This window comes from Acomys minous (assembly GCF_964271855.1).
Source record: "Acomys minous genome assembly, chromosome: 2".
Classification (NCBI taxonomy): domain Eukaryota; kingdom Metazoa; phylum Chordata; class Mammalia; order Rodentia; family Muridae; genus Acomys; species Acomys minous.
Genome location: NC_140484.1, coordinates 73,424,185 through 73,450,408, shown reverse-complemented (window position 1 = coordinate 73,450,408; position 26,224 = coordinate 73,424,185). Strand labels below are relative to the sequence as shown.

The window sequence follows — 26,224 nt, the reverse complement described above, 5'->3', positions numbered from 1 at the left end:
TTTGAACCATGAGCCAGACATGAACTCTTTGTCACTTGCTGCTGCAAAGGTGTGATTGTTTGTTACACAGCACACCTGACCTTCCTCTGATCCAATGGACCAGTGGATACAGCTCCAATTTCTGCATGTAAGCTGGCTTGAGGTGGGTTCCTGTTGCTCCTGTGAGAAAGTACTGCAGCATTGTCCTAACAAGGCAACATAAAAAGACATCTCCCATCCTAAGGACCACATGGAGAGGAGAGGAGAGGAGAGGAGGGGAGGGGTGTGGGGCGGGGTTGGCTCTCAGTACAGAGCTTGTGCAGCATTCAAGCCCTGAGGAAGGAAGATGAAAAGGACCAGAGGCCAGGGCAGAGTTGCTTAAAGCTCTTTGTTTCTGGCCAAGTTGTTTGGCAGCTGAGTACTCTCTTTCTCTGCCCTCCTAGAGAGCTCTTCAAGACTTGATCACCTCTGCCAGGATCCCAGCAACTTGACCCCAATATCTCCTGTGCATTCCCACTGTGACATGGCCTCCAAGGTCTTGTACAAATGTCTCCTGTGCATTCCCACTGTGACGTGGCCTCCAAGGTCTTGTACAAATGTCTCCTGTGCATTCCCACTGTGGCGTGGTCTCTAGGGTCTCGTGCAAATGTCTCCTGTGCATTCCCACTGTGACGTGGCCTCCAGGGTCTCGTGCAAATGTCTCCTGTGCATTCCCACTGTGACGTGGTCTCCAGGGCCTTGTGCAGGAAGGAGACAAGGAAAAATAAAAACCATCTCTCACCCCGAGAACGGAAGCCCCAGTGAGGGGCTGACTGCCCAAGTCCACTAAGCCTTCTGCAAGCTGTGTTCCTCTTGGCCCCCAGTGGATGGAAAGGTCTCTCCCTTTGTGTCTGGGGCTGCATCTTCCTGGACATGTTGCCACCTAGCAGGCAGCACAGCCCACCATGGTCCATCTAGCCCCAGAAGCACCACACACAGCGAGCAGGGCGGGGATTCCCAGGGAACGGGGTAGGGGTGGGGGTGGGGGTTAGCGATGAGCCTTGTCCCTTTGTAGCTGCAGCTTTTCGTGACGAGAAACAGGGAAGGGACATGCCCAGGCCAGAGCAGCAGTTCTCAATCAGTGGGTTGGGACCCCTTTGGGGATCACATATCAGATAGCCTGCATATCAGATATTTACGTTTCAACTCATAACAGTAGCCGAATCACAGCCAATGAAATAGGAACCAAATAATTTTATGGTTGGAGGCTCACCACATGAGGAGTTGCAGCGTTGGGAAGCTTGAGAAACCACAGGGCTACAGTCGCCCACATGCTCAGAGGTGTAAAGGACAGGGTCCAGTGTGCACATCGCCTCAGTGTCACTAACTGTGTTGGGGGCCTGATTCCCAGCTGCAGCACACACACACATAGCTGGTTATTAACAAAACCCTCCTTGACTTTGGTACCTTGTGTCTGTCGCTGTCAGAGGGGCAAGGACCGAAATTGCTGTGTGTTGGAGCTCAGATGGGGCAGGGCTCCCAACAGATGCTCAGCCATGTGATGTGAAGGGAGGAACACGGCAGAGGGGAGGAACCGCCCTCACGAACCTGCAGGGACACAGCAAACTTGTGGAGGAAGCCGGAACTATTCACCTCTGCAACCCCAACCACATGACATGGTGAGGGTCTTGCTCCCAAGTAATTAGGAAGTTTTTCTTTCCCAACTTGATAGCCCTAAGTAGGAACCCTTGTCTGGTGCTCTTTGGTGAGCATGGTGCTGACTCCCTACCCCTTCACCTGAGGTGGTGTGGAGGGAGCTCTGAGCCAGGCAGCCACAGCCTGACAGGAAAACCATCACACCTGTCCTACCACTGGCTTCCAACTTGGCAGAGACCGTTTTAACCTCATGGTCCTCAGTTTCCCTATACACGAAACAGGCACTTGAGTAATGGGTGCATCTCAGGCTGCTGGGATATCAGTTCTCTGAAATGTCCAGAATGGAGTCTGAGGTTTATGCAGGTGCTTACAGCAATAGCAGTTTTACAGGAAGCCAACCCCGGCCCAGGGAGGTTTCAAGGGTTGCTACTGCCCCCTGCTGCTGAGCAGGTGTCACTGACCGCTTTCTTCTGAGATTTGTGAGTACTGAGGCCAAAAGACAAAGTGGCAATTTAGTTCAGCAAGGCCGAGAAGGAGAAAGGAGAGAGACCTGAAGCGAAGAGAGGAAGGCCGCCATGAGTTAGCTGGAGGAGAAGCACATGGCCGCCAGCGTGGATGGAGAATCCGGCCCAGACGAAGAATATGAACAAGTGGTTACAAAGGTTTAAATGAAGAAGTAGTAACAGGCTCTGGAAAGAATTCTTGGAAGTCAGAAGCTGAAGGAGGAGAGAGCAATGATACTCAAAGCCCAAAAGTGCCATATATACCACCTCCTCCACCAGAGGATGAGGACTCCATCTTTGTCCATTGTCAGACAGGCATAAACTTTGATAAATATGACACCATACTTGTAGAAGTATCTGGACATGATGCACCACCAGCAATTTTGATTTTTGAAGAAGCTAATCTTTGTCAGACACTCAATGACAACATTGCTAAAGCTGGCTATACTAAGCTTACCGCTGTGCGGAAATACAGTATTTCTATTGTATTAGCAGGACAAGAGTTGATGGCTTGTGCTCAAACAGGGTCTGGGAAGACTGCAGCTTTTCTCTTGCCTATTTTGGCTCCTATGGTGCGGGATGGAATAACTGCCAGTCGCTTTAAGAACTGCAGGAACCAGAGTGTATTACTGTAGCACCAACTCGAGAATTGATCAACCAAATTTATTTGGAAGCCAGAAAATTTTCTTTTGGATTGGTCTCAAACAAGTCGAGTACTTAGTTTTGGATAAAGCTGATCAAATGCTGGATATGGGTTTTGGACCAGAAATGAAGAAGTTAATTTCTTGTCCAGGAATGCCATCAAAGGAACAACGGCAAACCCTTTTATTCAGTGCAGCCTCTCCAGAAGAAATCCAGGGATTGGCTGGGGAGTTTTTAAAGTCGAATTATTTGTTTGTTGCTGTTGGACAAGTTGGAAGAGCTTGCAGAGATGTTCAGCAGACTGTTCTTCAAGTTGGCCAGTATTCAAAAAGAGAAAAACTTGTTGAGATTCTACGAAACATAGGTGATGAAAGAACTATGTTTTTTGTTGAAACCAAGAAAAAAGCAGATTTCATTGCAGCTTTACTTTGCCCAAGAAAAAATATCAGATACAAGTATTCATGGTGATTGGGAGCAGAGGGAGTGAGAGCAAGCTCTAGGAGATTTCCGCTGTGCAAAGTTCTTCTTGCTACTTCAGTAGCTGCCAGAGGGCTCGATATTGAAAATGTTCAACATGTTATCAATTTTGATCTTCCTTCTACTATTGATGAATATGTTCATCGAATTGGTCGTACTGGGCATTGTGGAAATCCTGGCAGAGAGATTTCTTTTTTTGATACTGAATCCGATAATCACTTAGCACAACCTCTAGTTAAAGTAGTGTCAGATGCTCAACAGGATGTTCCTGCATGGTTAGAAGAAATTGCCTTTAGCACATATGTGCCTCCTGGCTTCAGTAACAGCACAAGAGGAGCTGTGTTTGCATCTGTTGACACCAGGAAGAATTACCAGGGCAAGAACACTTTGACGGGGATTTCTTCTTCACAAGCTCCCAATCCAGTTGATGACGAAGCATGGGATTAAAGCAAACAAACATACTTCAAGTCTGATAGTTCTGATACAGAGAAGAAAAACAGTTTTTATTTTTTAAATTCTAACTGAAGTGTGAAATCTGATATTCTTACATCTTCTGTTCATCTGTTCTTACTCCCAACCCTTAAAGAAATAAGCAGCTTCATTGATTAGTTATGTGAAATGCTGAAAGTTACAACATTGCAGTTACTGATACAAATGGTGTTAACTGGAAATATTAAAGCATTCTAAATGTTTTGCTTATTTCTAGTATATTCTTCAGAAAGTTAAGACATGTTTCATGTCCAAGTGCTAAAGTGTTTATGGTCCTATAAAATAATCAATAGGATATGCTACACTCTTAGTTAATTATTAGGTCTAATTTCTATTTGATCCTTTAAAAGAATAGTGTGTTGGTACAATGTGATAACATGATTTTCATGAAACAGTGGAGACAGAAGCCTTTCAAAGTTATTTGATTTTTTAGATCATCAAACATGTAATTAAAATGGTTCAGTTTGCAGTGTTAGCTCTGCGCTTGGTAACATGACAAATGCTTGCTTTTATAATATACAGATTTTCCTTGGAAATAAAAAATAGAACACATTTCCTCTCTAAAAAAAAATAATAATTCAGCAAGGCCTATAACCTCTAGCCTCGGGTGAACGGGGCACTGGGGTGTGGGATGGGTGAGAGACAAGTGTGCGTGCGCACATTTACACAGCTGCAAAACTGGCGCTGAGGAAAGATGGGCGATAGCCAGGGAGCTCAGAAGGTCACACGCAGGCTGCTCTAGTCCGAGGTAGAACCAGTTAAACAGAGAGGACTCTGACAGCTGCAGAGTGACTGTGGCCTGAGCAGGGCTTGGAGAGGGAAGGCTGAGCCCCCAAATAGGCTAGGGTATGAAGATCCCACATGAAACACGCGCTTGGGGGTGGGGGCGGGGGCGGGGGCCCTGTGATCTTGCTAAGTGAGGGCAAGTGTAAGCTGAGACTCAGGGCTGGAGAGTGCTCTGCTGTCTGAGTAGCTCCATGTGTCCCAGGGATGCCATGGAGGGAAACTGCATAAGAGACATCTTTCACATGGAACAGCATGAAGGCCTGTGTTTCCCAGGGTGTGACCGCATGCGTGTAAACGCAGAAGGCCTCTGAGAGTCCTGGAGAGCCGTGTGTGAAGTTTTACCTAAAGAAATGGAAAGAAGAGGCTGACTGTGGGTAGGCAGGGAACTGAGTGCGCAGGAGGACGTGCTGTCCTGTGCAGCGTAGCAGGCCGGGTGGCCCAGTGCTACTTCCCACGGCCCTTGTTGAGAAGGGACAAGGCAAGGTGAGGTGAGAGCCACCAGCCAGCACTGCTCCTCTGGGGGCTGGGATGCACAGCGGCCTTGAATTGCTTCTTTGTGGAGTCTCTTGTCAGCGGTGGTGGCTTCCTGTTTCTTCTCTTCTGAATCTGGAGGCCCCCTGCCTCCTGTCTTCCCTGGGAATTTGGTGCTGTGGTTTCTGGAGATCTTAGCGCAGTGTGGAAGGGCTGCTGCTACCTAGCTGTTTGGGTGGGTAGCCGCTGGGTGGAGGGACAGGCACAGGGACTGATGACTGGGTGGGCGGTCAGATGCAGAAATGATTGACATGGGAGGACAGGTGGGAGAGTGAATATACTGAGGGCTTTTGGCTGTAACGGGAAATGCTCTGGGAATGCACATATGCCTTGTATCTGCTTGGGCTGTACCCTGAATCTCCACGTCCTGTCCCCAAACACACTTCCCAAATGGTCTATGGCAGAGCCTTGGGGAAGAAACGTACTGCTGAGCTCTGTCCATGCTTGGTACCTTCAGCTCCTCAGGCCTCCCACTTCAGCTGAGCAAAGGCGGCTCTGAGACCCGGATGCAAGGCACAGACTTTGGCTGCTAGCTTCCAGGCGACTGTGCAGTGGAACAGGCAGCACAGCACCTTCCCTGCTTCAGCCCATTTCCCACATTACACTGCTGCAGCGTGGCTGTGCTGGGCTCCCTATCTTACCCCCTTCAGTAGGCAGGAAAGGTGGACAGGGAGGGGCCGGGGGCTGAGGAGGCTCAGGCCAACTGTGGCAAGTGGCCTCTGTGTGGCACCCCTGTCATATGAAGGCAAGTCTTGCTGCTATGACTTGTATGCCTTTCACAACAACAACAATCATTAGGCAAATACACAAAAACTAATACATTTGATCTCACTTTAATTAAAAAATAAATAAATACATGCCAGGGGCTTGTATCTAATGAGAAAAGAGCAAAATAAAACAGGAACAAAACAAACAAAAGCAAAACCTTGCTTCTGGCAGGAGGGGTCCCCTTGGGAGCTGGAGACCTGGGCTCGGTGCAGCCCGAGTTGGGATGTCCCACATAGAGAGGAGCAGACTCTGCTAGGTACCTCTGTGACAAAGCCCTTCCTCTCTGAGTCTGACTGGCATGATGGGCTCCAGGTGACTCAGGGCTTGGCCATCAGCGCTGCTCCTCAGACGTTCACCCTTGTAGATATTGCTGATGCCGGAGCCTGAGTCTAAAGCAGGCCACGGGCTGCAGGAAGGAAGGCTGGGCACCTGGGAGTTAAGAGCAGCAGAGTGGAGGGGACTGAAGTCACCTGGCAGTTGCTACACCTGGGCTAGGCTGGGCCGAGCTGTGGAACATCTGTGTAAGGGGCAGGGCTCATGGGACAGTCCAGGCGGAACAGGAAACATGGGCAGAGGCTCCTCCACTGGCCTGGGGGCAACATCTATAAGTGGATCCACTTGTTCCAGTTGATGTCATGGGGGAAGACACGGCCCAGGCGGATGGTACAGTCCAGCGTAGGCTCATAGAAGGTGGCAGTGCTGTCATGGCAGGAGGCTGCCTCAGCCTCACTGGCCTGGCCCAGGCCCTCTATCACAGGCCTGGAGAAGAGTGAGACGACCGCTGGCTTCCTCAGCAGGCGCTTCTGGATACAGCCCAGGGACTCTAGGCCCTGCAGATGTAGACGTGGGGTTACAAAGGTGTCTTCTTGCTCGGGGACCTGATCTTGCTGCGTTTACAAAATGCACATAGCTATTCTCAGGTAGAAGATGGCCAAACATGGCCTCAAGGGAGGCAGGACTTGGCAGAAAGGTTTAGGTCAAGATAGGCAGGAGAAAGAATGTTGGTAGGAGTGCCACGGTGACAAGGACCGCTGGAGGACAGATGCTCTCCAGCCAACAAAGGCTGCGATGGCTTACCACCACCTGGTTGGCCCCACATGAAACTCTGCCTGGGATGGCTGCTAGAAGTTCAGGGAATGTCACACTAAATGTCAAGTTCCTAGTTTACTAGGAAGCTGGGGCCCAGAACATCCTGAGTGGGAGCTCAGGGAAGCCACTAACCCAGGTTAGGAAGCAGCTGCTTGAGGAAAAGTAGTGGTCATGTGGCCCTCAGCTTTCCACGCCACCCCTATTTACTTGCCTTGGGTTCCCAAGGAGCTGTGAGCATGTGAGCCTGTGTGTGGGTCAGGAGGACAAAGCAGGGAATGGTAAGGCAGACAAAGTGCAAATGGACCCAAGGACAGGACGCTTGCTGTAGGGTGGGCTGCAGCAGGCCAAGGGAGAAGGCGGTCAAAGAGCCAGGCAGGGCCTGAGGGCAGTAGCAGACCTCTCTGCCAATGGCCAGAAGGCACTGAGGATAAGCTGAGCTGCTGACACCTGGTGTGGACCCCACCACAGCTAGGCTGGGCCTTACCCGAAGCAGCTCAAGCACAGCAACAGGCTGCAGGACCCCCTGGTAGTACTGCAGCAGGCAGCTCTCAGGAACACCAGGCCTGGACATGATGTGGTACAGCACAGCCTCCATCATGCCCTTGCATACGGGCATGTTCAGGCGCCCGTCCACACCGCGCCATGGGCGACCAATGAAGCAGACTCTTTCACAGCCACTGTGAGATAGACAATTCATGTTAGAGAGAGGGAGAGGACATGCTGGTCACAGACAGGCTACTCTCAGAGAGGGCCAGGACTTGGCCACTGCTCTCCAGGCTCTATCTGGCCCCTGGCAGGACAATCTCTGGCTGAGTCCAAGTGTAGCCTAGGAGGACCAGAGGCTCCTCCCCACTAGCTCACTTATAGGTCACACACAGCAGCTCACCTCTAGCATAAAGCTGCCACTAACCCAGGGGCAGGCCTTGGTAGCTCTGGTGGGTGCCTTGGGGTCCAGATCCAGGATATAAAGCCTTGGTGAGCTGAGGCCACATACACAAGGAGAGAGGGGCTCTGTGGGCCCTGACTAGGGAGGGTCACTGAAAGTCTCTTCAAGACAGAAGAGTACAGCCCTTCTGATATGCATCTCTCAGCTACAGGATTGAGGGGCTGCCCTAGGCAGGTAGTTCTGAGTTTTGCCTAATGTGGTCATAGGCTGGTTGTTAAGGCTCCTGCCTCATCTAAGATGGGTGCAAAGGGACAGCAGGCCACAGAGGAGGCCCAGGAAAGGATTGGTGAAAGCCCCTGGCTGGGAACCTCTGTTCAGGGCAAACAACCCAGGCTTGCACCCCATGAAGGAGCCTCATACAGTGACTAACACTAGGTCACCAGCCTGGAAGCTGCGGCCACACTTGTGTGCCCCTCTGTGCCAAAGATCCCCAATTACCTTTCCCATGCTGCCTGGGCCATGTTGCTTTCGCTAAGTCCTGTAAAAGAGGAAAAGGTGGTGGGCAAGTTGGAAGGCACCAAAGTGGACAGGCAGTAACCAGAAAGGTAACCTTCTACCCAGAGTGAGGTACTCTGGTGGTGGAGGCCTCTGCACCATAGACATTGCCAGTACCCAAGAGACCCTTGTCGGGGAAGCCAGCAAGTGCCTCGTTTCCCAGCCACGAGCCTTGGCCACTGGGCAGAGTGTAAAGCTCCCAGGCAACAATAGCTCATAGGAATAGCAGCAGAGCTCTTAGGGAAATGGCCTGCCACTGCTCAAGGCTCAGAGGCTTCCAGGAGTAAGTGCTGTCTAGAGAGCCTTCCACGGCCACTGTGCAAGCCGCTGTCTGGCCTTGTAGGCATGTAGGAGGGCCTGCCTCTCTGCACACAGCTGAGGCCTGCTATTACTAGTGGAAGCCTTGGGCGGCAGGGCAGGTTCCTAGTCTGAGGTAGGCTGGACAGTCTTGTGAGGGACAGAGAATGGGAGAGGTGTTAAGGTCAGTACCTCTGGGGTCTTCAGAGCCTTCTGGAAGCTGGAACTCACAGTCCAGCTGTTCTAGGCCGGAGACACCAATGTTCTCTTGGGTCTCCTGCCTGGGGCCCCTTGCACCTGCATCTTCAGGAGACACAAACAGTGACAAGGCCTGGGCCTCTGTCTGCTCTGCTGCCCCAGGCCTAGGGCTGGCTGCCACTCGGACATCCTGGAGTGTGGGCTTCTTGGCAGGGGGCCTTGTGGCCTCCTCAGCATCACTCTCAGGGCTCTGCAGAGAGCAGTGTGCACGCTTTGTGGTGCTATGGGAGCTGACTTGAGGCACTGCCATGCCCTCAGTGGTGTGCTCTTCGCTGGCAGACCCCTCAGGGCGCCTGGATTGAGAGTCATCCCCCGAGGCCTTGGTGTCTATTTCTGTGTCTCTCAGACGCATTGAATGTAGAAGCCAGGGCTGAGCAGAGGCCACGGCCACCAGGCGTACAGTGTTGCCTCCAACTTCCATCACTTGTTGCTGCTCCAAAAGGTCCTAGGAAAAAGGGACACGGTCTGTGTGGAAAGAAGGCACGGGCTTTACCCAGTAGGTGATGGGTGGATGGCACGGCCAACTAGGGTCAAGTGTTCTGAGCAGGCAGCAGGGTCAGGCTCCAAAGAGATGAGCCTGACACCCTGTCTGGAGCTGTAAGGGCCCGGGCCTCTGTGGGCTCTTTCTGCACCTGATGTGTTACTCACAACAGCCTGATGTCTGAAGTCAGACAATAGCTAACTGATGGAACTCTGACTCTCCTGCCTTCAGTCTTCCTGTGCGTCCTGGCAGTCCAGTTCTACAAAGGCGGTCACTGTTTCAATACAATGACAAGCCACCTGCCTGTGCTTAGGTCACAACTGACCCCGTGTCCACTTCTGTGTGTTCCAGAAGTCACCACCACTCCTTTTTGCCTATAAACCCCTCAATTTCATTGACAGCCAGCGCCCAGTAGCTGGCCCTGCCGAGGTCAGCGCTTTCTCCTCAGCCTCTCAGAGCCTCTCAGTTAAGAGCTACAAGAAGAGTGAGAACATCTAAGCCATGCAAATGGCATCCCCTGTGCTAAGAGCTTCTCAGAGCCACATGTTGGCCTTCACTCTGACTGGGTTTCCTGCAGTGGCCCTTGGAGGCTACATGGGCCCCAGTCAGAGCCTCAACACCTGCCCACTGGTCCGCATCCTATTTCCCAGAAGCTGCTCACAGCAAGCAGAACGATATTCTTTGGGTGCAAGGGACAAGGCAGGTGACAGGATAAGTCCAGAGAGTATGGGAAGCCCATTGAGTTGGGGGGGGGGGCAGGACAGGATGGAAGATGTGGCCTATCCCAAGGAGGAACAGCCACTGCAGGACTCAGCCAGGTCTAATATCTGGGAGCTGACTGAGTTAGGGGACATGTCCTGACTTAAATACTAGCAACTAATTTAACGAAAGGGAAGCCACAGGCAGGCACTATGTCTACAGTGTGGGGTGGAGTGGTCACTTCTGCCTCTAACTGTATACCCCCGGCTTAGCTCACCTGAACATAGTCTGGAAATGTCCTGGTACGCTTGCCCACTGTCTTCTCCAAAGCAGAGAACTGTCTGCTCAGCTTCTCCCTGTCAACCCCGAAGCAGTCTGCAGCTGCCACAACATGCAGGATCTCCAGAGAGGCAGCCACATCCTCAGGGCTGTACCCAGACTGCGTCATCTGGTGGGCAAACGATTCTGGGCAGCGGGTGTGCAGCTGTGGATCCACCAGGCTAGTGAAGGAGGCAGGGAGGCAGGAAGGCCCTGCCTGGAGCTCTTCCAGTGGTGTGCCTGTGAACCCTGAGACCAGGAGGGAAGAGTGACATCAAAACCAGAAGCCTCTCTTGGGACCAACACATATGGGACACTGAGGCAAGATCTGTTCCAGCACTAGTTCACTGCTCCCCAAGAAGCGATGGGGTCACCTTCTGGGGACATACTGCGCCTCAGCTGTGTGGCTCTTGGTATCTGAGCATGGGCTAGACGGCAGGCCACTGCAGCTCTACTGAAGCACTCCTTCCTCGGGTTAACGATCCCCTGCTCCTTAGCAGCGGGCGATGCCCAGGCCCTTCCACGTGGGCCTTCACTCACTAGCTGGAGACCTTCTTTAGCTCAGACAACAACCTATAAGCTGGCACTGTATTTTTGTTTGCTTCAAACTTCAGACAAAACAGAATTCTGACTATGGATAAAAAGTGACAGTGACAGCAAACACTATCCACCTTGACCATACAAAGGTCAGTAGGCTGCAGGGGGGAGAAGGGAGGGCCTTTCCACTCCCATCCTCTGCCAGTGTGGAGAAAAGGTTTACGCTATCTAGAGCTTCCTAGGTGATCAGCATCCACAAAGGAGGTGGGTGGTGGCAATGGAGCTGAAGTCTCATCTTTGACAGCAAGGACAGATAGGACAACATTGTGATACAGTGTGATAAACTATGGGACTCCAGATTCTGAAGGCATCATACAGATCAGAGGCAGCCCATTGAGGTGACTGCTATGGACAGCAATGCTACTCTTCATTTACTGCCAGTGTGCCTGGCCACAGTCCCAGGAACCTCAGGGCTGCCCCCATATCTGAACTGTGGCAGGACACTCACCAGTGGGCCCAAGCCAGGTGGGTGCAGGGGTGTTGCGAAGCTGGAACTTCACCTGGCAGGAATTGACCACAATGCTGTCGCTGGGGTTCAGGTTGCGTGCGCTGACCACCCCAGGCATTGTGTAGTAACCTCTCATCAGCAGGTACTTGGTGTGTGAGGCCTGATGGGCCTTTACTTCCACACCCTGGCGCTTGGCCCCTGAGCCTTCATCCAGGTCTTCCTCTTCCTCGTCATCATCTAAGCCCCCATCTTTCCCCAAGCTGCAGAAGAGAAGACAACTAGGTGGCTAGACTTGGACCCAACCCACCCGCCACACAGCCATCACTGACAGGCAACTGCTGTCACTGCTGTCACAGACATCGCTCATTCCAGGTGCCGCCCCCAACCACGTCTCTACTTGAGATATATTTTTCTATGCTACCACCCAATGCCTCTACCTCCCCATGAAGTCCCAGCTCAGCTCTGCCACAGTAAGGACCCTGGGCTCATATTTCCTTCCCTGTGACCTCTTGGAAAGTACTGAGAGGAAACTCTTTGGACACTGCCCTGCTATCCTAGCCCACCACACCCTCTGCAGAGGTCCTACATGTCCACTAGATGCAAAGCAGCAAAAGTCAGCATGTTTATTAAATGAGAATGCTCTGAAGAGGCCGAGGAGACGGCTCAGTCAGTCAAGTGTCTGCCACGCAGCACGGGGCCCTGAGCTCGGACCCCTAGCACCCACATAAAAAGCTGGGGTGGTAGCATTGCTTGTTATCTGAGCAGTGGATCCCTCGAGCTCACTCGTCAGCCAGTCTAGTTGAATCAATGAGAATTTCAAGATAGTCTCAAAAAACGAGCAGAGTGGGAAAGGCCCCCGACTGGCCCTCTGGCTCCTGCACCTGCACTCACACATGCACACTCCCACAGGCACGTGTACATACACCACACGCTCAGGTAACCCTGTGGTACCACAACAGTGAGGAAACAAGCATTCCTATTGCCTCAAGAATCTCAAGATCCCCAAGCTGTGACCAGAGCCACACGCATGCATGGTGCCACTCTGGGCTCTGACCTCTTCATGACCTCACTCTCCACCATGGAGCTGTCCACCACCACAATTTGCTCTGGGATTCGGACATCCACAGAGAGGAGGCCCAGGGAGAAGAGGGCTAGGACTGTCACACAGTATCCTCCAGGGCTGTCCAAAGAAAATGCCACCCGGTCACTTGGAGGGTCATTGTTATCCGGGTCCTTGAAGGAGAAATGATCAGGCTGGTCAAGCATGCCGGCGGCCCGGAGTCTGTCGTAGAACTGGAAGGATTCTGTGCAGATGGTGGTGGGAAATCGCCAGGTGAAAAGCCTGCAAGCCAGCCAGAAAGGAGACACCACTGAGCTGCTGTTGGAGCCTATGCCAGGCCACTCTGTGGACATCCACAACAGCCTGCACCCCTGGCCTGAAGCACTCTTGCCCACTGGGATGGGAGAGTGTTGCAGCGCAGCACATTCACCTTGCACATTCAAGGTGGGGCCAGTCTTATCATCTAAGCTAAAGGCCTTGCAGTGCCACATGCCAACAGCTGCTGGCCCAGGGAGAAGAAACTTCCTATTGTGACAGCTGATAGTGACACAGGACACACATGTCCAATCTCACTGTCTGAAGATGTAAGCAGAGGCCAGTTCCCCAATGAGAGCCCAGAGAGTAGGGACCCCAGAAGCAAAGGAGCCCAAGGTTATCAGGTGAGGACGGAGGAAGGAGGGAGTGCTGGAATGAGAGAAGCCAGAACAACCAGGGGCAGAGTTGTCCCATATCCAAATGTGCTCCCCACTGACCTGAGGCTTCCTCCAATTGCAATCAAGAGCTGGTGGTGGCCCAGCCCTGCGGGGTGCAGGTAGTGTAAAAGGAGCTGACTTGGGGCGGGGGGGGGGGGGGGGGGCAGGGTGGTGCAGGAAGACTAGCCTATTGGGCAGACGCACTGCTACCTGGACTGCTTATAAAACCTGAAACTAACTTCACTCCACTTGCTTCGCACGGGCGACGCAGGCAGAAAGAGAATCTTTGCTCGGCCGAGCTCTGCTCTTGAGGACAACTCACTTGTAGTATGACTGGGAGAGCTGGTAAGACATGGGCACAAAGGGCACAGCACGGTTCTTCTTGGGACCCTGGGAGTGGCTGACACGGCGCCGGTTGACCAGACTCCTCTTTTGGCACTCCATGAAAGCCCGCACCAGAACAGGCTCCCGGAACTCCCGGTAGAGGCGGAAGATCTGTGGTAGCACATGGAAGGGTGAGGTGCCTGGTCAGAAAAGGAGCCAGCCATGGCAGCAGGGAACTGCAAGTGCCCTCACAGGAAGACTGGCTCAGCTGACTGGCCTGAACGTCTCCAAGGGGCTGTAAGGCTCTTGAATAGTATTGACCCTGAGATTTCCTAGTGACGGAGCACACTCTAAAGCCTGCTGTGAGGCAGGAGTGAAACCAGGAGAGCAAAGTGGCCTCACTGCTGAGGGTTGGAGGGATCTCCTAGAAGGGGCTGAGTCCACACAACCCTGATTCTTTTAGGCAGTCTGGGTGCCAGGCCTGGGCATGTATGTTAGACACCAGGGGGGAAACACACGGGGCAGAGAGAATAAGGTTGCAATTTCCCCTCAACCTCTCCTTCCTACAGAAGTGGAGTAGGAGCCGTGGCCAGCACTGGGGCTCGGCCTTCTCTGACTTCTGCTCTTGAGCATTCGCTGTGCACATCCTTCAGACACCTGCTGTTGTGTGCTGGACCACACCGACAAGACTGTGGGGTTTGCCCACTTGGATCCCAAGAGGCTAGGCTGCCACAGGAAAGTATTCTTGTAGCTGTTGGCATGCTTGCACTGTCTACCCCATTCCTCCCGTCTTCTAGAGCCTGAGCTGCCGGGGAGCCAAGGAGGCATTGCATGAGCCTCTAGCGTCACTGACGGCCTTTAGGTCCTCAGTGCTAGCTCCTGAGAGCCAAAGAAGCATCCTGCCTGCTCTGGGGGAATGGTCTTTCTCATGTGACTTCCTAAGCATTTGGGGCACAAAGCTCATCTTAGATAACTTCCATATGAGCCTGGAAGTCCTTGGAGATAAAAGTGGAGTGGAGGAGCAGCTGGTGCTGCTCACTTTCTTCTCGGGGGCCACAGAGGATGCGGGGCTCACTGGCCTGGACCGCCACTGAGCATCAGGGGATGTTTGACTTTCTTTTGGGATGTCTGCCTCACTGTGCACTCTCTGTGGTTGGGGCTTATACAGGGCTTCATGTTCTCCTGCTGCAGAATGCCCTGAAGTCACGGGACAGGCTACACCACTAACCAGGCTCTCACCTGGAACTGTGAACATTTTCTGGGTATCAAAAGGCACAAGAATGTAAGTGCTACCTGGAAACGAGTGAGGGAGTGGAGGTACTTTCAGATATGGGGGTCCTATGTGTCCTTTACGGGAGGCAATGGACCAGTTGACTTAAAGCTAGAGATATCAAATGGTGCGTAGGGATCTGCAGAGCATGTCCACTGCTGCTCAGTGGGTAGTGCTCTGAGGCAAGGTATCGAAAAGCCCCCTCCTGCCAAGCATGGTGGTGCACACCTTTAATCCCAGCACTTAAGGGTCAGATTTTTGTGAATTCAAGGCTAGTCTGATTTACATAGGAAGTTCTAGGTTAGTCAAGGCTACACAGCGAGAAGCTCTCAAAAAGAGCACTGGCCACTCTTCTAGAGGAACTGGGTTCAATTTCTAACACCCCACATGCAGCTAACAATTGTCTGCAAATCCAACTCCAGGGGACCAGACTCCCTCTTTTGGCCTCTGTGGCAGTGAGCTCCATGTGGTTCACAGACACGCTGGCGAAACATGGATACACGAAAACAAACATAAATCTTAAAAATAAAGAATAAATCCCCAAACCAACCACCTTCCTCCAGCAGTTGCACCTTCTCCGGCACTATAGCTCAGGCCCTAGGAGGAGGAGTCTGCAGCCCAGCAGGACACGCAGCAGCACAAAGGGAGGCTGCGATGTCAGTGTTAAATGTCAGCTCTACAGAATCTCCAGTCATCAAGTTCTGGGTGTGCCCATGAGGGATTATCGGGATTGCCTCAACTGAGGTGAGAGCTGCCCACTGTGGGCAGGTGGCTGCATTCCTTGCTGAGATCCACGGAGAAGGGATGTGAGCAGCAGACTCAGCCAGCATTCACTGCTCTTTTAACTACGATGCAATGCATCGCAAATCATAACAACAGGATCAGATACTAAGACAGTGGCCCAGGGCCTCTGGATCAGAACCAGGGATAGGGAGGCACAGGCTTGCTGGGGCCCCAGCCCTCAGTAGCTTGCGGTGGGCATGCTGAAGAGAGTGCTCGCATAGCATGTAGGAAGCCTTAGGTTTGACCGTAACACCAACAATAAATACACAAGTCAAAACTCTGACAAATAACGGCACTCAGCACCCCAGACCCCACATCTGAGAAGAGCAGAGTGAGGACCCGCATAGCTCTGGGTCCCTAATGCTCCAAGGGCCCTGCTGTGCGGAGCCAGCACCCACCTGGAAGGACTGGCAAGAGTTAGACTGGCTGTTGGAGAGGGACAGCGTGCTCTGCATCAGGTTCTGCAGCACCAGGTAGTGGATGTCCTCCACACTGAAACACAAAAGGACGAGGCTGCGGGAGGCTGCTGGCCCAGGGAGTGCACACATGAGAATCCTTAGTTAAGATAGTTCAACCCCACAAAGTGCTATGAGTGCTGGAACAGTCAGAAAACCAAAGTAAACAGCAGTTCCTATAACTTACTAATTGTTCAAGTCTCGTGTGTGTGTGTGTGTGTGTGTGTGTGTGTGTGTGTGTCACACACACACACACACACACACACACACACACACACACACACACACACACACACACACACGATTGTTCCCAGCTAGCTGTCTGGCTGTAATCCCAGGACTGGGAGGTTGAGATGGGAGAGATGGCCTACAGAGCAAGTTCCCGGCAGTGTGAGAGACAGGTAAGACACTATCTCCACAAAACAAAAGCGCCTTCCCTTAATGGGTAAAGGGCAATCTGATGGGAACCAGCTAGTCAAGGGAGGCTTTTCCTCTCCCTGACTCTGAATGAGAAAAAGGATCATTCTGTACTGCATCATAGAGCTGAAATCCAGCGGAATAGTGCTTCTGTGAGATGGGAAAAGCTGTAACATTTTCTGTTGGGTTGAGCTCACACAAGACCAGGTGGATGACATCTGAGGTTAGGCCGTGGCCAACTTCCTCTGTGAAAGGCCAGACTTCCATGGGCTCTATTAAAACCTCTCAGTACAGAAAGGAAACAGCACAGACAGCACATCAAGTGAGCATGGCTTGTGTTCTAATAAATATGTATTCACAAAGTCAGGCGGTAGGCGGCATTTGGGCCTAGATTCCTCCCCTGGGCAGTGCTGGGAAGTGGCACTTACCTGTTAAGTTCATCCTCTTTCCTGACACGGTCCTTCTCATCCCCGATTGCCAATACTCGGTATCTGCAGAGGTGGCAGAAAAGCATGCTGTTGGGGCAGGGCGGCCCTCCACTGAGCTGGCACTTGCTCATGGTGGCCACTTGTCAGAAGGGCTGACCATGCTCAACTCAGCACATACAGAAATGACACCAGGTGTCACTCATCAAACAAGACCATTCTTATGACCTGAGGATCAGGAAAGTCAGTGTCCTCTTTCACAGCACAGGGTTTATACATGGATGGGCAGAGACAGCAGGATGTCAAACTGTGCGCTCACTGTGAGAAGACAAGTAAAGAGAGGAGCTTGGAAAAGTACCCAAAGAATGATGTGTGTGTGTGCACGCGCGTGTGTATGGAGGTCAGAGTACACCTCAGTCACTCTCTGCAGTATTTATTGAGGCAAGGTCCCTCACAGGAGCACACAGCTTGCTGATCAGCTAGTCTAGCTAGCCAGCTTGCTCAGGGATCCTGCCTCTGCCTCTAGTGCTGTGATTACAGAAAGGCTGCCATGATCACCTGGCACTAGCTGGAGGTCTGTCTGGTCTCAGGAAGCCAAATTGGAAGGTGCAATGAGGCTGAAGGCAGGAAGGAAGAAGGGTAAAACTGATGCAAGGTTACAGTGAGGGTGAGGAATGAGTTTTAGTGATGTATTGTGCTTACAGATCATAATTAATAACATACCACATATAACAAAATATTATGTCCCTTATAAATATATACCATTATCATTTGTCAATAAAAAAATAAATTGCCCATGATGATGCACGCCTGCAATACAGCATCTGGGAGGATGTGGACAGAGGATATAAACTCAAGGCCAGCCTGGGCTACATGTAAGACCCTGCTTCAAGAAAACAAACACAAACAAACCACCACCACCAAAACTGAAGGGCTGGAGGTTTGCTATGGATACCGCATTTGCCAGGCATGTACAACGCCCCAGGTTTAATCTCCAGTACCATGGACATAAAAACACCAATCCTGACGGTAGAAGAACCGAACGTTTCCTGCCTTTTCTGTGAGCTTTATGCAATATCACTTCACATGAAAGTCAATATAAATTCACGGAACTAACTGCTAAAACCACAGGTTTCACCAAGTCATTCCTTTGGTTTTCAGAAAACTAAAGCAAGACCTCAACTATCCAATGGTAAAAATTGTACCTAAAATGTACTGACAGAAAGTTCCACTTTCGCTGTATGGGAAGGCTCTTCTGTTCTACCTGGCCCACAGGGCACAAGCCAGTGTTACCAGCCACAGTGCAGCTCGCTCTTCCTCCACTCGCTCTTCTGAGCGCTTCACTTGCCTTCTCTTAGGATTACTAGCAGCCTCTTGTTTGAATGCACATGTGTGGGAACATGACTCACAAGCATGGCACAGACAGCGAGATACCCTCAAGACTGAGCACAAACCACACACCCACGCATGGGGTTTTAGGGAGTGCTTTACTGTCAGCTAAGAACAAAACCCAGGAAACAGCTAGAGCTGGGCATGGTGACACATGCCCACAATCCTAAGGATCAAGAGGCTGAAGCAGGAGGAATGCCCAGAGTTAGACACTAGCCTGGTCTAGATGGTGAGTTCAAGGCTAGCCTAGGCTACAAAGATCTGAAGGAGTGGACACTGTATTCATCACTAAATGAACCTTATTAGAGTGTGATCCCCACTTGAAACACTGAGAGCAAAGGGCGTCTCCATGAGGACGGAGGAAGAAGCTGCTGTGGGAACAGGCCTGGCTTACCTACCTCGGATTTTCATCTTCCACGACTGTTCTCACTCTAGTGTGTTCTTCCACACAAGTTGCTGAGCCAGAAAGCATAGGTTCTGTTTTGAGAGCCACTCGGTATGAGCCCTGGCCCTGCTTAGTGTTCAGGTTCTGTGATCCTGGCCTGGGAACACAGGGCTGTGCCTCCCCAGGACTGAAGCTGTGCAGGATGCAGCTGTTCTGACATTTGGCTGTGGCCCTAAGGCTGAGTACTGGGACCTAGAGCCACACCCTTCCCTCTCCCTTTCTACCTTATAGCCTCCTAATTCAGTGAAAAGCACACACAACCCGGAGCCTGGAGTAGTTAGGTTGGCATCAGGAACTCAGTGGGAGAATACAGGTGCCAGGATGTGCAGGACTTCAGGTCATTTGACAGTGGCCCTTGGGAGGTCAACTGCAAGGCCAAGTACAACTTAGGCAGGCACTGTCCAGCTGGCTAATTTCTGCTACCCATCTGCACAGTGAAAGGCTCTGCCCACTCACAGAAAGGCACCTACTTGGCAAAAAGCTCCTGTAGTGTGTTGGGGATCTCAAGATTGGGGTTCCTCAGGCCAGAGCTGAACTTCTCTTTCAGTTTCTCCACAAATTCTTTAAACTCCTTGGCACAAACCTGCAACACAAGAGCTTGATATACATCTCCTCATTGGAGGGAAGCTGTGTGTATGTCAAGGGCACTGAGGGCAAACTCCTCTGGAAGCCACACCCAGAAACAGCAAGCTTACTGTCTTTCCTACCCACTATCCTGAGCCTACCTGTCACCTGAGCGTTGAACACTCACTGCTATGCCAGGAATTGAGTCCACGGGGTCAAGTGACGTGAGAGCCTTGTACCTGTAGCCCACCTCCCCCCCCAGTTGCCCTATTAGTTCCCTTCTCTCAGCTTGGTTTTCTCTGGCTGAGCCATGTAAGCTGCAGTCCCTCCTGTCCTGCATACTGTAGCCAGCGGCCTCACACAGACCACTGTGACACTTCAGTCTCCTTTCCTGCAGGTCAGGCCCGGAGAAGCAGTGCTAAGAGCTTGGGATGCAAATGCTACAGAAGATGAGCATCTTCTCTGGATCTGGGCAGGCATCAGCTCCTGCCACACGTGGCTACAAACCTGGGGTGTCTGTGTTTCAAGGGGTGCACCACCTCCTTTACTGCATCTGCTCAGTTTTCTCCAGCCTCAAGCCAGAGTGGATACCTCTATAAAGTCCCCAGGGGCAGATATGCCTACTGAGTGATGTGTACCCAGTCCTGCTTATTAGGAGAGGTGTTGTGAGTTGGTGTTAGGACATAAGATGACTGGTCTCTCAGGATGAGCCAGTGTGTCAAACCAACCGTGCTACCTCAGCCTCTGTCCTAGGGTCTACTGTGGGCTTCTGGAACTCTGCAGAAAGGTTCCATGTGCAGGATGGACACTCAGTGACTTCTCTGTTCTTCCACATCAGTATGAATACGGTCCACTACACTAGGACTCAATGGCTTATAGGACAACTGAGGTATTCGGCTTCACAAGGCTGGGTTTGCCTGGTGCGTGTACTTCGGTATTCCCAACAGTCTTGGACCCCTGTATGCCTGCGCCTTCCACATCTGGGAGAAGGCTTGCCCCACGTAGTGAAGGCCAGTGCGTTTTATATCTGTTCCAAGAGCAGCCATGCTCCCTTCCCAGGGCTTCCCTGGCAGCAGGTCCAACACAAGCTTAGCAGGCCTAAAGTGGCTGACAGCAGGGCAACACGCTCTGAGCCATGCAGAAGTGCCTCGGCCTGCATAACTACCTCCTTCCTGCCAGCCACCATCTGGCCTACCTGACCAGCTTCAAAGCCTCTGCCCGCAATGTCTAAAGAGCTGCTTTGCTAAACAAAACAGACCCCCAAGCTCAATACCATATGAAAGTATCAAGTTATATGTGGTCATCTTTAAAATGGATGCCCAGAGTCAGGGACAATGGTCCTAAGGTCTGACAAACTGACTCCATGTTTGTAGGGTCCTGAGGGCCAGCCTGCCGTTGGAGTGCGCTGCGGGGAACCTACCTTTGGGTCTTCGTAGTTACCCTTTCGACTCATAAAGTCTCCAACAAGTGCCTTGTCCTGGTACACCTCTGCCAGGCAGACCCTGTGGGAAGAAAAGTCAGAGCTGCTGCAAGTTGCACCCTTCTCTCGTTCTGAACACTGGAAGCTGCTGCCTTCAGCTCGCTGGGAGCTATGATCTACTTAAGCCTGGGTGGGACAACTAGCGCTGGGGATGAGCACCCTGTAGGGAGCCGCTTCTACCTTCCATGGGGAGACTGAGGACAATGACATTCTCCCTCAGCACTACCCATCATAGGGACTTAAACAGGAACTGTGTGTGTGTGTGTGTGTGAGAGTGTGAGTGTGAGTGTGTGTGTGTGTGTGTGTGTGTGTGTGTAGTTTAAACTACTGTATACCACTGTTTACCATCACAGCTCCTAGTCTAAGCACTGCTGTCTCCCTGCCAGCCTGCCCATGCCTGTGAGGGAAGTGGAACCTGGCTTACCCAAAGAGAAACAAAGGACAAGCAAGCCCTACCACCTCTGCTGTCAAGGAAAGGAAAGAGATGGGCAGAGATGGCTGACCTTGTTTTTTATCAACCTAGTTCCAGGTGAGCACATGACCCTCCCAAGTACACAGGCCAGTAGATCTAGCGTACGGGACAGAACCCCAGGCCTGCTAACTCTGAACCCACCCCCCCTTTTCCCTTTGTTCCAGGCTATGCTGGGGGAAGGGAGCCCAAGCCTCAAACTTTATTGCCTGCCAACTCTCTACCACCTTGACACATCTCTCCGGGTGTTTCCTCTTCTGAAGAATCGGGACTAGGTGGGCATTTTTCCTTCAGAGAGGATTCTTTCAGGTAGGAAACGAGAACTTTCTACAGATAAGGAAAAGTGGCTTCATACAAAAAAGGCCCTAGGCATGTAGCACGTGAGCCCCCAGGGCCGGTCTCTCCACAGCCTGGCTGACTGCAGGTAACCTGCAGTGCAGAGCCACTCCATGTCCAGGTGCCTGGTCTGACTGGCACTAGAGCAGCAACAGAGGGCATTCTTTCGTCCCTGCCTCCCACCCTGCCCAACTCTGCACTGGTGGCATGTTGTCGGTACTCCCCGCTTCACAGAGCTCTCTGGCCTTCCCTCCTGGATGGCCCTAAAGGCCCGTAAGAAGATGGTGGGATGGTCTTGCAGCCAAGAAGATGCTCTGTGACTCCTAGGCCCTGCTGTCCCCACCTGGAAGTACTTGGGGACAACCAGTTCTGCCATGGGGATACAGTGTTCTTTGTTCAGTGCTCCTGGGCTTGTCTCACTTTTCCCAAGAGTGAGCTCTGTGGAGAGTTCCTAGGACTGCCCAACTCACAGCTCTCCACACATGGGGTAACCGGGACAGAGGCAGTGAGCCAGCAGCCCTGAGAGCCTTGCTCTGCACCTGCTCAAGGGTGAGCTATAAGATCAGGCATATGGAAGTGCCCCGAACCACACCTGGCCCTGGACAGCCATGTCTGTCCCACCTGCAGGTTCCAATACCTGGACAGCCACTGTTTTATCACACTCCATCTGCATTCCACACCTGAGTCTGAACAAGTGGGGGGAAGTGAAGAAAGGGAGCTAAAATGCTGGACTAAGGGCTTGGCACATCCAGTTGTGAATATGGCTTACTTGTAGTTCATAAAGGCCTGGGGATTTTTGACTATGTAGCGAGCTCTTCGGCCAACTGAATAAGATGTCTTATCCAAAGACTCTTCAAAGGTCGCATGTAAAATGTCCCGTACGACCTGCCAGGTGACAAACGGTCCTTTCACCTAGTCCAAACAGAGTGCGTCAATTAGTATCTGCAGAGCTAAGAGAGAAGAGTGGGAACAGATGTGTCTTGGGAGCATGTTTCCCCAGGGAGGCTCAAAGCACTCACCTCATGTTCGCCTGCCTACACTGTATCAAGTGAGGCCTGGACACAGAAAAACAGGACAAGCCCTCAACATCCTATGAAATTGTGTGTTCTGGCAAGCACTGAGAGGGAGGCCCCAGGATCAGGTAACGTTAAGAGAACAGTAACCGTGCTTTGGTAGTGTTTTTTTTCTTTCTGTTTCAAAATGAGATAGAGTCCTCTCTGTATAGTCAGGGCTGGTCTGGAACTCCTGACTCCTGGGATCAAAGGTGTGCGTCACTTTGCTGGGTAGGTAGAATGTTTTAAAGACTGACATTCTGTGTTCTCAGAGCTATTCTGTATTATTTACCTTATGCCGCATTGGTAGAAATATACTAAGATACAGACTCAGAACATGTCAGAAAATACCGCACAGGAAGGGGCTTAGGGTCAGGTGGCTTTTGTAACAACTCTAACGAGATGCTGTCAAGTTCTAGTGAGGAGAACAGGGCGATGTGATGGGGGAGGGGAGGCATTCCTGGCTAATAAAGAGTCACCACTAGAAGCAAGGAAGAGTTCGGTGGCTGAAAACAAGGCAGGGAAGTTACAGCAAGTGTGGAAGGTAAGTGCATAGGGATCTGGCCAGGAAAACAAATATCAAGTGTGCTTGCCTTACTTAGGGTACAGTTACTCCAGGGCCCAGAGGTCCCAAAACTACAGAGCCAAGGTGGAAATCAAGGGTTCATGATGTATAACACACCAAGCCACTACAGGCAGACAACATAGACGGAACGGCAGGCAAGAGTGAAACGGCTTGACTGGCTCCACTGCAGCCAGGCAGGAGCGCACACATATCTAACTAAAGGCTGGGACAAAGTGCAGGCTGGTAGTCTAAGTGCACTGGATTCTGGAAAATGTGTTCCTGAGCAGCCTCTGGGAGTGAGGAAAAAGTCCAGAGTCACAGTTCTCAAAGAACAGCAAAGGTCTGCTCCTAGGGAACAAGAGTGATGGTAGGCACCTTGGTGTTGAGGACGTTGCTGGCAATTCGGCAAAGCATTAGCAACCCATCCTCCTGCATGGACCAGGACACACGCAGCCGCGTCATCATCCTGAGGGCATTCTGGTCAGCCTCATCTTGGTAGCGTAGCTTTTTGCTTTTGGCTTCTGGGTGCTCTCCTAGAAACACAACAGGGGAGGAGAGGGACCTTCAGCAACTGGCTTGAGCCAGCTCCTCTTCCAGAGGGGAACAGCCCCAACCACACTGTTAAGGAGTGGCCAAGCCTACCAGCGACTAGAAAACGCCCAGCTCTAAACAAGCAAACCATGAAGGGCTCAACAGCTGCTGACAGTTCTCTTATCTATTTCCCTTTGGCAATGTGAATGCAGCCGTCACTTCACAGCCAGGGAAATGCAACAGTGGGTCCAGTATCATGGAATCCACTGGTCTGACCATGTTCCCCACCATTTTGAAGCAACTAGCAGAAAGATGGAATGGCCTTTTGAAGTCTGTTAGAGCACCAGTTTGGTGGCAGCAACCTGGAGGGCTGGGACAGGGTTTTCCAGAAGTTTTCGGTGTCCAGTATACATTTCTCCCATAGCCAGGACTCCCGGGTCCAGGGATCAAGGGTGGAAAGCGATGGTTCCACTCACTATTGCTCCTAGTGACCCACTAGGAGCACTTTTGGTTCCTGTTCCTGAAACCTAAAGTTCTACGGGCCTACAGGTTTTGGTTCCAGAGTGGGGAGCACTCCTGCCAGGAGACACAACAAATACTCCATCGTCCTGTACGCTCAGCCATCCCCTGGCCACTGTGGGCTTCTGATGCCCTCAGGCCAGCAGGCTAGGGAGTAAGTGTTGGGAGGGCTGGCTGAATCAGATTACCAAGGGGAAATTGAACTGCTTCTCCACAATGGAGGTAAGAAAGATTATGTCTGGAGTGCAGGTCCTTTAGGGCAGCAGTTCTCAACCAGGTGGTCACGACCCCTTTGACAAACTTCTGTTTCCAAATCTATTTACAATTCATAACAGCAGCAAAGTTAGTTATACAGTAGCAATGAAAACAAATTTATGGTTAGGGGTCACCACACCATGAGGGACTGATTTAAAGGGCTGCGGCATTACGAAGGGTGAGAACCAAGGGCACAGACCCTTTGGGAATGAAGGTATGGATCAAGAAAAAGAATGAAGACCTGTGAGGGTAGAGGAAACACAGAATGGGTAACAGAAGGAAGCTTGCTCCCTCTCTGCCTACCTGCTTTTGCTAGCAACTCCGCCCTTCTCTAGCACTAGAGCCCTTTTCAGGATGCCAGGCTAATACTGGAGATCAGCTGAGACACCCAGCCTCACGGCCTGAACAACTGCTGGACTCACTGTAGGCAGCCACTGTTGGACTAGCTGGACCACAGCCTGTAAGTCATTCTAATAAATCCCTTTTAATTTCATTCTGTAAATCTTTGTTCCTCTTGTCATCTCTGATTGCTTCCACTGAGTTGCCAAGTCCTCCGAACATGACATACACACACGCTTCCAGAACATGTTCAGAGACTAAGTGCGGTAACCAACAGCAGCCCCTGAACCACCAAATATCGCTGTGCCTGTGACCTCACAGGGCACATGCAGATTCTTACACACTCTAGGGACAGCAAAACCTATGCTCTAGGGATGTCCTCAAGACCAAAAACAAGGGTATAAAAACATGTCCGTCTGTCAACAGAAGGCTCAGCAGGTGAAGTGTTTGCCATCTGGTCTAACAACCGGAATTCTAGAACCCTAGAGCCCACATAGTAGGAGGGAACTCTCGCAAGTCACCTTCTGACCTCCCCACATTCACTGTGGTTTGTGTGTGCGCACACATGCACACACACACACACACACACACACACACACACACACACACACACACACACACACACACGATAAGTGCAAAAAGGCTGAAGAACAACAAAAAACACCTTCGGCAGAGCCCGCCTTGAGGTTGACCTTGACTGTGCCTAGAGGACAGCCTCTGAGACTGACAGCAGATCGTGCCTCTGGGTGTGTCCCACGGGCTAAGGCCCTGATGGATGGAATACCAGAAAGGAGGGAGTTGCTAGCACAGGCGGCACCTCAGCCTCCTGCCTGCCTGAGCTGAGCCATTCTGCTCTACCACACTGTCCCTGCCACGAAGCTCTGCTTCACCAGCTCAGAAACAGACCATGGACCAAAGCTCTGAAATTATGAGTCAGATCCACCTTTCCTTCCTGAAGGGGCTAGAACAATGACAACCATGACACCACAACAGCACAAAGTGCCTGCTACAACTGAGAGCAGCTGACAGCACCATCACAGATTCACACTGTGGTGAGCTCTGGGCCAGGAGCTGTACGTACACACCAAGCCACCACATTTTCTCTTTTTGGAATTCTGGTCTATATACTGGTTTTTCATGTATCTGTAACAGGGTGAGTTGAGAGCTCTATCAAATAATGGACTATTGTTTATTATGGATGCCAGCGACACAAACCAATAAAGCAGGCTCCTGATTAAGCATTTTTTTTTTCTGACAAACCTGCACCCAGAGTTGATGCTACAATATATGGCGTACTTAGGGATCAGTCTCCTCAGCACTCATTTCCATTAGAAATGCAACTCAGATGAAGAACCACAGACTAGAAAGTGCCAAGGAGGGCTGTGCTAATTCTGAAGGGACAGTGCAGATTTAAAA

General features: G+C 51.5%; 1 protein-coding gene and 1 pseudogene across 2 annotated transcripts in view; one reads left to right on the top strand and one right to left on the bottom strand.

Moving 5' to 3' along the window:
- The first annotated feature begins 1,629 nt into the window (after positions 1-1,629).
- LOC311609687 (ATP-dependent RNA helicase DDX4-like) lies at positions 1,630-4,310 on the top strand (annotated as a pseudogene). Its single transcript has 2 exons — positions 1,630-1,637; positions 2,266-4,310. The product of its transcript is annotated as an ATP-dependent RNA helicase DDX4-like (transcript).
- A 1,549-nt stretch (positions 4,311-5,859) lies between these two features.
- The window catches only part of GTF3C1 (general transcription factor IIIC subunit 1), a 69,852-nt gene continuing 49,487 nt past the window's right edge, over positions 5,860-26,224 (bottom strand). Inside the window, exons 24-37 of the mRNA XM_084758603.1 lie at positions 23,540-23,697; positions 22,317-22,459; positions 20,683-20,764; positions 19,169-19,281; positions 16,868-16,930; positions 15,966-16,059; positions 13,513-13,685; positions 12,493-12,780; positions 11,439-11,698; positions 10,353-10,642; positions 8,830-9,340; positions 8,284-8,323; positions 7,384-7,576; positions 5,860-6,640 (exon numbers count right to left, since the gene is read on the bottom strand). Coding sequence (XP_084614729.1) covers positions 6,413-6,640; positions 7,384-7,576; positions 8,284-8,323; positions 8,830-9,340; positions 10,353-10,642; positions 11,439-11,698; positions 12,493-12,780; positions 13,513-13,685; positions 15,966-16,059; positions 16,868-16,930; positions 19,169-19,281; positions 20,683-20,764; positions 22,317-22,459; positions 23,540-23,697 — 2,636 coding nt within the window. The 3' untranslated portion in view covers positions 5,860-6,412. The remainder of the gene's footprint in view (positions 6,641-7,383; positions 7,577-8,283; positions 8,324-8,829; positions 9,341-10,352; positions 10,643-11,438; positions 11,699-12,492; positions 12,781-13,512; positions 13,686-15,965; positions 16,060-16,867; positions 16,931-19,168; positions 19,282-20,682; positions 20,765-22,316; positions 22,460-23,539; positions 23,698-26,224) is intronic.